The 12,133-nt window shown below is 38.4% G+C and overlaps 1 protein-coding gene across 1 annotated transcript; it reads left to right on the top strand.

Annotated features, from left to right (window-relative positions):
* The first annotated feature begins 2,020 nt into the window (after window positions 1-2,020).
* TAS2R60 (taste 2 receptor member 60) lies at window positions 2,021-2,974 on the top strand. Its single transcript, XM_036864275.1, is given in 1 exon segment — window positions 2,021-2,974. A coding segment is annotated over 1 exon segment (954 nt).
* Window positions 2,975-12,133: the final 9,159 nt, after the last annotated feature.

The following is a 12,133-nucleotide window of genomic DNA, read 5'->3' as shown; positions in this document are numbered from 1 at the left end:
CTCCTTTCCCCAAGATCACCATGTTCACTACAGCAAGGCTTCTGTGTTGGAAGGACAGTTCTACCTGGACCTTTGTCTCAGGTGAACTGGGAACTAGAAAGAGATGCTGAGAGTTCTGGATTCTATTCTGTCTTTGTGGGGTTCTATACATGGAAATAGTAGTCTGTGGTGCTGGTCAGAAGATGAGTGTTCTATAAAATACTCCCTCGCTCTCATGTTACTTGATCCTGAACCTTCACTATTGCCCTAGCTGACCCAGAACCATTTCTGCTTGCCTTACTCTCTGTGACACATTAACCTGCTCACACGCACCTGAGTAAGTAAGCACTCACCTGATTGCTTTTTTTTTTTTTTTTTTGATTCTTTGAGCCTCATTCCTATTGAAAATGTGGCCTTTGCTTACTCCACCTTCCTCTAATTAAAGTAGATATCCAATATTTGGTGCCTTGGACCTCTGTTGCATCCCTGATGCTCTCCTGAATGTTCCTTGGACTACTTGTCCCTCCACAGGGTGGATATCATTATAATAACAATTGTCATCACCACCTTACTTATTTCTTATACAGGTGTAGAGATTTCTAGTTTCCACATATACATCCATATATGTGTGTATATGTACATTCACATATATTTGTGATCCATATTTTATAGATGAAGAAAGAGGGGTTCAGAGAGGTTAAACGACTAGTCCAAAGATCCATAGATAGTGACTGTGACAAAACTCAAAACCTGGTCTTCTGACTTCAGCTGGGGATGAAGAAGATAGGAGTACAAGATGTGCTGCTAACCATGCAAAGATTTCTGGTCTTGGAGTCAGTTTGGGTCTTGGTCTTTTCTCCATATAACTGTGACTTTAGGTGGGAGTCTTAATCTATAACTTGAGGCTTCATTTATTCATCTATAAAATTATTTAATGCCTTTTTTTGATGTTTCTAATGTTTAAAAAAATTTTTTTTTATTGGGGTATAGTTGTTTTACAATGTTGTATTAGTTTCTACTGTACAGCGAAGTGGACTTCCATGTGCTATACAGCAGGTTCTTATTGGTTATCTATTTTATACATACTAGTGTATATATGTCAATCCATTTAATGTCTTCTTTCACTCTGAAAACTGAGATTCTAGTCCTAGAATCTAGTCTTATCCTGTGAATTAGAACAGATGATACTTTTCACATCTTACGGATGGAGAAACTGAGGCACAGAGGGGCCTACTGACATACCCAGTAACTCGCAGTGATGGTGGAACTAGGACTAACACTTGCCTTGATTCCTAGCCCAGAGTTCTTCCTGCCATAGCCCATTAGTGCTATAGCTATCATAGTAGGGTTTCCTATATGAAATGCCCTTTAAAGGTCACTAATAAAATATGGTTAAAAAATTCACTTGCTTGATTATGTATAATTGTCTGCTATGTTCTATTTGATGATAACAGTCACCACAAGTAATAGTATTTGAATTAACCTCTCTCAGTAGAGGTTTTGTTCAGTTTTCTGCCTGTCAAAGGGGTTTTCTAAGGCACTTGCTTCATAGGGTCATTGTGAGAACTAAAGACAATGAAGATCACTTAGAACAATGCCCAGAATATACCAACCAACCAAGGATGTGAGCTCTGACTGTTAGTAGCAGGTGTGCTCACTGGATTTCCTCACAGAGCAGCCAGTAGGTGTGTGGTCATATCTTAGGTGTCAGTTTAGAGAGGTATAATCTCCCATGTAAGGGATGCCAAATGCAAGGGCTTGATATAGTATCCACACCAGTGTTCATATGGGCAGACAGTAGGCAGAGGAAGGACAGGCAAATTCATGGGCAGGCAGGGGGACTTTTGAAACTGAGCCTTAATGATATTTGCATCTATTCTGAGAAGAAGAAACCTCTTCACCCTCCTCAGATAGCCCACATCCTCTACTTTATCCTCTGTACGTAGGGAAGCTGGAGAGACCAGCATCATACAGGACCTTCCAGAGCCACCCTACAGGAATAGACTTTGAAGTCTTGGGACCCATCTTGTCTGCAGGAGAGATGAGTGGAGAGGACATGGTTCCAGGACCTCAGTTGGCTGATAAGAGAGCCTTTATCTTTGCTATCATTTTATTCCTTTTGTGCTTGGTTGCAGTGGTGGGTAATGGCTTAATCACCGTGGCACTGGGCATGGAGTGGTTGCTGCAGAGAACTTTGTCACCCTGCAATAAGTTATTGGTCAGCCTGGGAGCCTCTAGCTTCTGTCTGTGATGGGTGGTGATGAGTAAGAACGTTTATATTTTCCTGAATCCAATAGCCTTCCCATACAACCCTGTATTCCAGTTCCTAGCCTTTCAGTGGGACTTCTTGAATGCTGTCACGTTATGGTTCTCCACCTGGCTCAGTGTCTTCTACTGTGTGAAAATCGCAACCTGCACCCCCCCTGTCTTCCTCTGGCTAAAGCAGATGGTGTCTGCATTGGTTCCATGGATGCTGCTCAGCTCTGTGGGGCTCTTCAGCTTTAGCGCCATTCTATTTTTCATAGGCAACCAGAGAGTATAGCAGAACTATTTAAAGAGGGCTCTGCAATCTTGGAATGCCACTGGGAATGCTATGAGAACATATGAGAGACTGTACTTCTTCCCTTTGAAAATTGTTACCTGGAGAGTCCCTACTGTTGTCTTCATCGCTGGCACGGCTTTGCTCATTACATCTCTGGGAAGACACACCATGAAGGTCTCCCTGTCCATCTCAGGCTCTCATGATCCCAGCACCCAGGCACACATCAAGGCTCTCCTGGCTCTCATCTCCTTTGCTGTCCTCTTCGTTTCCTATTTTCTGTCACTGGTGCTCAGTGCCTCAGGTGTGTTTCCATCCCTGGAATTCAGGTACTGGGTGTGGCAGGCTGTGATTTATCTGTGCACAGTAGTCCGCCCCATTGTTCTTTTCTTGAGTGACCGCAGGCTGAGAGCTGTGCTAGAGAGGGGCTGCTCCTCAGGGCATGGGGCATCTTGAGTTGGAATTGATGAAAAGCCTCAGAGACTCTACTGCAGAAGGCCTGGGTAGAACGGGACGTTGCTTCTTTAAATCTCTTTGCCACATTTAATGCTCTTTTCCTCTTTGATGCATTTCATGATTTCAGTGAAATAGGATTTCAAGGTGAGATGGAATGTACTGAACTAGTGGTCTAGTGTCACTGGTTTGCACTCAGCAAGTGCACTGATTCGCACTCAGCACTCAGCTGATATAGTAAATGTTCCCTGTGGGACTTGATGTGGCCAAAGAAGCAGGAAAATTTCATTTCCCTGTGACTAAACTCTTGGTGTTTAAAATTATCCTTCTGGAAACTGGATGCAAGGATCCTGACACATGATTCACTTTTTTTTAAAAAAATTAATTTATTTTATTTTTCTTTATTTTTGCCTGTGTTGGGTCTTTGTTGCTGCACGCAGGCTTTCTCTAGTTGCGGCGAGTGGGGGCTACTCTTCATTGCAGCACACGGGCTTCTCATTGCGGTGGTTTCTCTTGTTTTGGAGCACGGGCTCTAGAGCGCAGGCTCAGTAGTTGTGGCGCATGGGCTTAGTTGCTCTGCGGCCTGTGGGATTTTCCCGGACCAGGGCTCGAACCCGTGTCCCCTGCACTGGCAGGCGGATTCTTAACCACTGCACCACAGGGAAGCCCACGATTCACTTTTTATCTGTTGAATCAGACTGGAGAAGATTTTTGGAAACTCAGTTTTCCTGTGGCTTCATCCTGTAAAACCATATTTCCTTTTTCATCCTTAACTCATTTCTAGCCATCTAGTGCAGTGAAGCTCTCTTTCCTTTCATGCAAGAGTTCCTGGTGTCTGAACTCTCTTTACAGAGCATGGTGTGATTTGTGCATGTGTGCAGCTGTGTGTGTTACCTGGGATTTGTATATTCGCAGATTACCTTTTGAGATCCCCCTGAATTCTAGGGGTTTATGATTTATATATGGTTTATGTCCTCTACAATAGCCCAGTCAGTTAGTCTGTTCTATAAATGTTAAGGTCCATGAACCCAGATGTGACTTCTTTTATGTTGCTATTGGGACCTACTAAAATTTTTGACATGGAGAGGTTCATCTGTTTCTGATGCATAAGATTTAAGAAGAAGACTCCCGGCTTGGTTTGATGAAGCATGTAGACTGCTTTTCTGCCTTTCACAGATTTTCTCAAACTTTCCTTAAGCTCAGTGACGTCTTGAACCATTCAAACTGAGATCCCTCAATGTCCCTGTATTTGCTTTAAAATCTCTCAGCCTCATTTCCTGTTTTTCCTCCCCCTTCCCTCTGTATTAGAAGACAGGTCCCTGCTTTTGGCTTTTCAAGGCTAACATTCATGCTATCCTAGCGCCATGCTCTCCTGCCTCTTTTCTATCCCTTGCTGAGTCAAGAATTCCCACTTCTACACCAGTCTTCAACCTTTTCCTCTTTACTGTCCTTCCCTTCTTCAATGTGCCTCTTACCTTCTCTCCCCCCAAAAAAATCCCCTCCACTCTTTCACTCCCTCAAGTTATCATCCTACTAATTAGTCACTTGCTGAGAGTCTCCCCATGGGCACTTAAAATCTCCTGCTGCCCTTTCTGTTGAAATGTGTTTATAAAGGACGCACATGAGTTCCTGATCCCTAAACGTGGTATTATCCTCAGCCCCCATTTTCATGTGTCACTGTAATAGTTGCCTCTCTTAATTAAAAATGATTTCTTAAAAAAACGGATTAAAATATTTTACAAAAAGTAATACCTGATTTTGGTAGAAGATTTTAAAGCAGGAAAATAAACATCACCAGTAATTGCTTACCCACATGTCTTCCTAAAAGTCCTTCTCTTGGCCTCTCAGATCCTGCACTAAGTTCTGTTCCCTGCTCTGCGGCTCCTTTCGTGTCTTCCTCACTATCTGTTCATCATCTTGACTCGGTTTTTTCCTTCACCAGCCCTCTTCCTTCCTTGACATGAATCTTCTCCTTTTTCCTTCATGTTTACATCTACTCACATAGTTTCAATTATGACCTTCATGTGAATAATCACCAACACCTTGACCTTCCTCAAAACTCTAAGCCTATATTTTTTTCTGCTTGCTGAGCATTTCTATCTGATAGTACCATGAGCACTTCAAACTTAGCAAGTTTGTAACAGCTGTCCTTTTTTTCTTCCTCCTCTTTCTTTCCCTCCACCGCCCAGTTGAATCTATTTTTTTCTATTATTGATATCTAATAAATCAGACTTACCAACTCTGAGTTAGTTTTCACTCCTCACTCTCCACTGAACCCTTCTGTCTAATCAGCAACTTGTCTTCAATTGGTATCCTTGTAGTATCTCTATTATCTGTTCCTTTCTTCCTGTTCTTGTAGATCCTACCTTAGATTAGACTGTCCTCTTCTCCCACCTAGACTGCTTATATTTCTTTTTCACCACTTGCTTCATTGCAGTGCCTTCTCTCCCACACTCCCCCGACCCCCAGTCAAAAGTACCATTACCAGATTGATCTCTTGACAATTTCACCCACACCCTTATCACTGTTCAGTGCCTATCAATTAAAGCACATGTCCCTAAATTGGCATTCATAGACCTACACAATGTGGAAATAGTTTTATCTTTCACTGCTTCCATTCTAGTAGAACCAGCCCTATTTTGCAGCAAAATTTGGGTTATCATTGTTCTGGACATGCCTGGAACTTCCTCCATGACGTGCTGAAATGTGTTCTCTTATCCCACATCTACCTGTCAAAATCCTATTTAATTTTTTTTCCTGTTTAATTTTAAAGGTTAATTCAAATGGCTTCTCTTCAGGGAAGCTTTTCTGGACGCCCCCACACCTCAAGCTTTGATCTCTCACTTCAGAAGACATACAAGTGGGGTGTTGCTCAGTTGTGACATGAATTCTGCCTTGTGGTGGTGTGATCTGTATACTCATTTTATTCTCCTTAGTAGATTTTAAAGTTCTGGAAAGTGTGGGCTGCCTCATAGTCTTCCATGTGTCTCCTGAAGCACTTATACATACTTGAACAGAATGGTTCTCTTGCATCTGGAATCCAGCTGTAAGCACATGTACTTTTGTCTGTATATACATAATCTGGGCGACCCACTACTACCAATTATATTTTTATGGTTATATTTGAGCTGTATGCCATTCATTGTTTGGCCAGCTTATTTTTGGAGGTCAAACATATATTCTGTTTCTCTTGAGTTATGCACAATGTAGGAATAATAAATGGATGAGAGTAAAATTTGCTTGATTTTGTGACACCTTTACCTTCCTTCTTTCTTATGCATTTACATGTTGCTAAGCAACTGTGAAGCTCCTTCCTCTGGAAATATAAGGGAAGTGCCATTTCTCCCCTTGGTTACTGACCCAGTGACCTTTCCTAAGCAAACTATCAACTGCTCTTTGTTCCTTCCACTCTATATTATTAGGCTAGGAGATGGAACATCTACCAGAATCTGAATGATCTCCCCACAGGGAGAAATTCCCTTGGAACTTGAACACACAGGGAAATATAAAAGAGAAGTAGGGTTTGTTGTATTTTTAAAATACCTAGTAATTATAAAGCAGAAACTAACACACCATTGTAAAGCAATTATACTCCAATAAAGATGTTAAAAAAATATCTAGTAATATTATTATCATTAATTTTTGCCTATAGTCTAATTTCATCATGCTTTATGATGGTATTAATAACAATCATTTGTGAATGCTTATCTTGTGTGAGGCATGGGGCCAGAAAATTTATTTACTTATATCCTTTATATACTTAATTCTCAAACAAACACTGCAAAGTAGAAACTGAGGTTTAGAGGAGTTTACTGAGGTCTCATGGTCAGTGTATGATAGAACTGTGATACTTTAGTGCTATAATATGTAAAACGGTGTGTTATTGGTGTAGGAATAGGTAAGTGCATCAGCAGACAATCCAGATAATAGTTACATGGAAAATTATATTTGATAAGTAAAGCATTTCAAATCAGTGGGGGAAAAGATAGTCATTTAATAGTGTTGCAGCAAATATAGAGCCAACATTTTATCCTAGATCCTACATAGATGATCTTTAATGTAAATGTTATTTAATTTTTTAAAAGCTCCCCTTTCTTGATAATTTAATTTTCTAATATTTTATTCCATAAAATACTGCCTTTATATTTTACAGAAATATTGACTTTTTTCTCCCCACCCTTTTGGGTGTCATCATAGAGTATGTATTACCTTTCAGCTCCTACAATTCTAAACCCCTGTTTTCTTAGGTCTTCTTAAGTCAGACTCAAAATATTGTCATAATGGAAATAATTGGTAAATTTGACTACAGAAAAATTTTAAACTTTTTTAATAACAAATTCTATAAATGTAGGGATCACTGAAGTCCTTTTCAATTTTAAAGGACAAGTAACAGAAAGGTAAATCTAATATCTCTAATATACAAAGAGCTTCTATAAATCAATAAGAAAAAGACAGACAAACTAATAGAATGTTGATTAATGATGAAAATATATAATAAAGATTGCCAAGTAAACGTGTGAAAATAAGCTTATCATCACTGTTGATCAAGGAAATGCAAACTAAAACAACAATAAGACTTCTGCTATAAACACAGCTGCATGAGTCAATGTTTTTCCCTCTTCTTTCTCTGGAAAACACGTAAAAGCAATAGAAAGTTGAAAAAGACTTTGAAAACTGCATTTTCAGTAAAGCTAAGAGACAAATAATCCAGAAATTTCAAATTATGTGATACCACTACCAATCACAGATGAGATCAGTTAAAGTCAAGAAAGAAGGTAAAAATAAGTATGAAGAGAAGTGAGAGGGCCCAGTGGGGGCAGGGATAATATTCCAGCACAAATACACTTTCTGCAGAAAAGAGACACCTTGAAATGCAAAAGCCCCTTAGTATGCATGTGTTAGTTACCTATTGATGATCTATCTAATAAATTGCCCTGACACTTAGTGGCTTAAAACAAACTTTACTACAAACTCATAACTCCTGTAGGTCAGGAATCCAGGCACATCATAATACAGTTGAGAATTTCAGCTGTATTCTCTGGCTCTGGGTCTCACTGGCTACAGTCATCTCCAGGCTCCACTGTGAAGGAGCCACTTCCCAAATCACTCACATAGCTGTTGGCAGGATTCAGTTTCTCCTGGGTTGTTGGACTGAGGCATCAGCTCCTTATGAGCTGTTGGCTGGAGGCCTCCTTAAGTTCCTGGCCACATAGCCTTTTCCATAGATCAGAGTGAATAAATGGGAAGGTGACACAGAAAGTGTCAGCAAGAGAGAGTGCCAGCAAGATGGAAGTCACAGACTATTGTAACATAGTTAATTATTTTTTTCATTATTGCTCATAGGTAGTAACCAACAGATTTGATCAAAAGAAGCAGAGGACTAAGAAAATTATATAAAACTATATTTATAAAGGTAAGCACTAGAACAAAAAAACATACTTTCCTTAGAATTAATAGAACCACAAACAAAAATGAAGAAACATGCAACAAATATAAAAATCCTAAAGAAACCCTTTAAAAACAAAACACAAAACAGAAAATAATGTGCTAGAACTAAGACTAAGCATATTGGATATATAATTAAATAAAAATGGGCTTTACACCTAAAAGACAACGGTCTTCAGATTGTCTAAAAAGCAAAAACAACTTTATGATATTTCTAAGATCCATAAAAAAGAGTTGAAAATAAAAGAATGAAAAATAACATGTCAAGTAAATGCAAACAAAAGAAATTTAAACCTAAATGATCAATGAGATAACAAGATAAGTTTTTAATGTTAAGAGGTAAAATGCAAAATTAAGATAGAATTGGTATGAATATATGATAAATAACATAGCCTTATTTATAAAGTACAAATTACAAGAAATATAAACAGAATCACTAAAAGATTTTACCTTTGTCAAATAGAGAAAAAAATAAATATAATCAAATAAATTAGCTTTTATTGATAGATGTCAAACTGTACACACTCAGAAAACACAACTTCTTTGCAAATACCAATGGAATAGTCATGAAAATGAGCCTAACAAACAAAATTAGAAAGCAAAGTCCAGCAGTACGTTAAATTATTATCAAATAGAGTTTAATCTAGGAATTTAAGGATGATTCATTGTTAGCAAATCCATTAATATAAATTATCTTATAAATAAATCTAAATGAAAATTCATAAAATCACCTTCCAAAATGCTAAGTCATTTGAAAAAATTTAATATGAATTTTGATAAAACACTCAATAATATATGTATTCAATAACGATGCATATATCTATCTCAGCCCAAAACGTGCATCATATTTAATGAATTTAGACATTCTTACAAGACTCAAGATATTAAAAGAATGAGTACTATCACCACTATTTACATTTTAAAGTGATAATACCTAATGTAATCAAGAGAAAGAAATTAGTTATAGACATTGGAAATGGGAGGCAAAATATATGTTTGCATAGTTGAAAAATCCAAATAATCAACGTAAAAACTACTATAGAACAGTAAGAATTTTGTAAAATAGTGGGGAGAAAAATAAATGCACAGAAGTCAAAATTTTCTAATATATACAAATAGTCACCAGTTAGAAGATAGAATGAAAGAAAAGATTCTATTTGCAATAACAACAAAAAGACAAAATACTTTGAAATAAATTTTATGAGAAATATGTAAGACCTACATGAAGGAAGCTTTAAAGCACTCAGGAAAACATGGAAGAAGATATGAATCAATGGAATACAATACCATGTGCTTGGATGAGAAGGCTCAGTACTGTAAAGATGTTAGCTACTCTTAAGTTAATTTCTTAATTTAATGTAAGACCTATAAAAATGCCAACTTTACCCCTCTTTATAAACCTATTTAAAAAAGGGCTAACATTTAATGCTATTATGGAAGCTGGAAGGAACATCCCCCCCCCAAAAAAAGGTAGATAAGCTCTATCATACATTAAAAACCATGGTTTGATCTGTGGTATGAACCTCAAAATTTTTTTTAAAGATTTTTTTTGATGTGGACCATTTTTTTTTTTTTTAATTTTATTTATTTATTTATTTATGGCTGTGTTGGGTCTTCGCTTCTGCGCGAGGGCTTTCTCCAGTTGTGGCAAGTGGGGGCCCCTCCTCATCGCGGTGCGCGGGCCTCTCACCATCGTGGCCTCTCTTGTTGCGGAGCACAGGCTCCAGACGCGCAGGCTCAGTAATTGTGGCTCATGGGCCCAGTTGCTCTGCGGCATGTGGGATCTTCCCAGACCAGGGCTCGAACCCGTGTCCCCTGCATTGGCAGGCAGATTCTCAACCACTGCACCACCAGGGAAGCCCGAACCTCAAAATTTTAAAAGAGTGTGTGACTATACAACAGTAGAATAGAGTCTATGCTCCGCAATGAGAGAGGGCACCACGGTGAGAAGCCCGCACACCGCAATGAAGAGTAGCCCCGCTTGCCGCAACTGGAGAAAGCCCGCGCACAGCAGTGAAGACCCAACGCAACCAAAAATAAATAAATAAATATATGAAATAACCAAAAAAAACCCAATAGAGTTACTGGAAAAAAGTGAGAGGATGAAGATTCTTTTAAAACCTTGGTGTGTGGAAAATCTTTTAAGCTCATAAAAGATTGATTAATTAAAATGAAAAAGTTCTGCATGGTAAAAATTCATAAGAAATTTACAAAAAAATATAACAAGCTGGGAAATTATCTGCATTCTTAGCCAAAGCCTAATCTCTAATATATAAAGAGCTCTTAGAATCTTTAGGGAAAAGATCAACAACCCAAAAGAAAAAGAAAAGACAAACAATATGAATATGTAATTCACAGAGAAAGAAATACAAACGGTTCTTAAACACAGCAAAGATTGTCAAACTAATTTATAACAAGAGACATGCAAATTAAAACTATACTGAGATACCCTTTTTTAACTATCCATTTGGCAAAATTCCTAAACTTTGGAAATACTTTTTTGTCAAGTTATTGGAGAAATATGTTTTCTTACACATTGCTGATGGGTGTATAAATTAGTTAATATGGAGGGCAATTTGTCAATATCTATCAAATTTACTAATGTGTACACCCTTTGATCAGCAATCCCCCACGCCCCCCGCCAGGATTTTGGTGTGTATTACCTTCTTACTGGTCACATTTTGTGTCTTACACTCTTGGGCATGCTGGGACTTGAGTCTGGTTGTAGTTCTAGAAGCAATGAGGGGAGATAGAGTGGGTTACTAGTAGGATCAGTAACGCCTTGCAAGGAAACTACCACAGGGGCATCCATGATGGGCTCTGCAGGGAAGGAGTGACCAGTTTCCTCTGATAAGGGGGGAAGAGTTGCCTCTATTGATAAAGAAGATTTGACAGAATTTAAAGGTTCAAGTGTCTAGCAATCTATACTCCAGATCTCACTATAGTATCAAACCAAGACTAGATTAACGCTCAAACCACTTTTTTTTTTGTCAAGCTTCTTCCCCTGCCCTATCTTTTTTTTCTTCTTAATATCTTTATGGAAATATAATTGCTTTAAAATGGTGTGTTAGTTTTTGGTTTATAACAAAGTGAATCAGCTGTATGTATTCATATATCCCCATATCCCCTCCCTCTTGCGTCTCCCTCCCAGCCTCCCTATCCCACCCCTCTAGGTGGTCACAAAGCACCGAGCTGATCTCCCTGTGCTATGTGGCTGCTTCCCACTAGCTATTTATTTTACATTTGGTAGTGTATATATGTCCATGCCACTCTCACACTTCGTCCCAGCTTCCCCTTCCCCCTCCCTGTGTCCTCAAGTCCATTCTCTACATCTGCTCTTTATTCCTGTCCTGCCCCTAGGTTGTTCATAACCTTTTTTTTTTTTTTTTTTAGATCTCATATATATGTGTTAGCATACGGTATTTGTTTTTCTGACTTACTTCACTCTGTATGACAGACTCTAGGTATATCCACTTCACTACAAATAACTCAATTTCGTTTCTTTTTATGGCTGAGTAATATTCCATTGTATATATGTACCACATCTTCTTTATCCATTCATCTGTCGATGGACACTTAGGTTGCTTCCATGTCCTGTCTATTGTAAATAGAGCTGCAATGAACATTGTGCTACATGACTCTTTTTGAATTATGGTTTTCTCAGGGTATATGCCCAGTAGTGGGATTGCTGGGTCATATGGTAGTTCTATTCTTAGT

Source organism: Balaenoptera musculus, chromosome 9 (assembly GCF_009873245.2).
Source record: "Balaenoptera musculus isolate JJ_BM4_2016_0621 chromosome 9, mBalMus1.pri.v3, whole genome shotgun sequence".
Classification (NCBI taxonomy): Eukaryota; Metazoa; Chordata; class Mammalia; order Artiodactyla; family Balaenopteridae; genus Balaenoptera; species Balaenoptera musculus.
The sequence above is the reverse complement of the archived record's forward strand: the minus strand, read 5'-3'. Positions and strand labels throughout refer to the sequence as shown.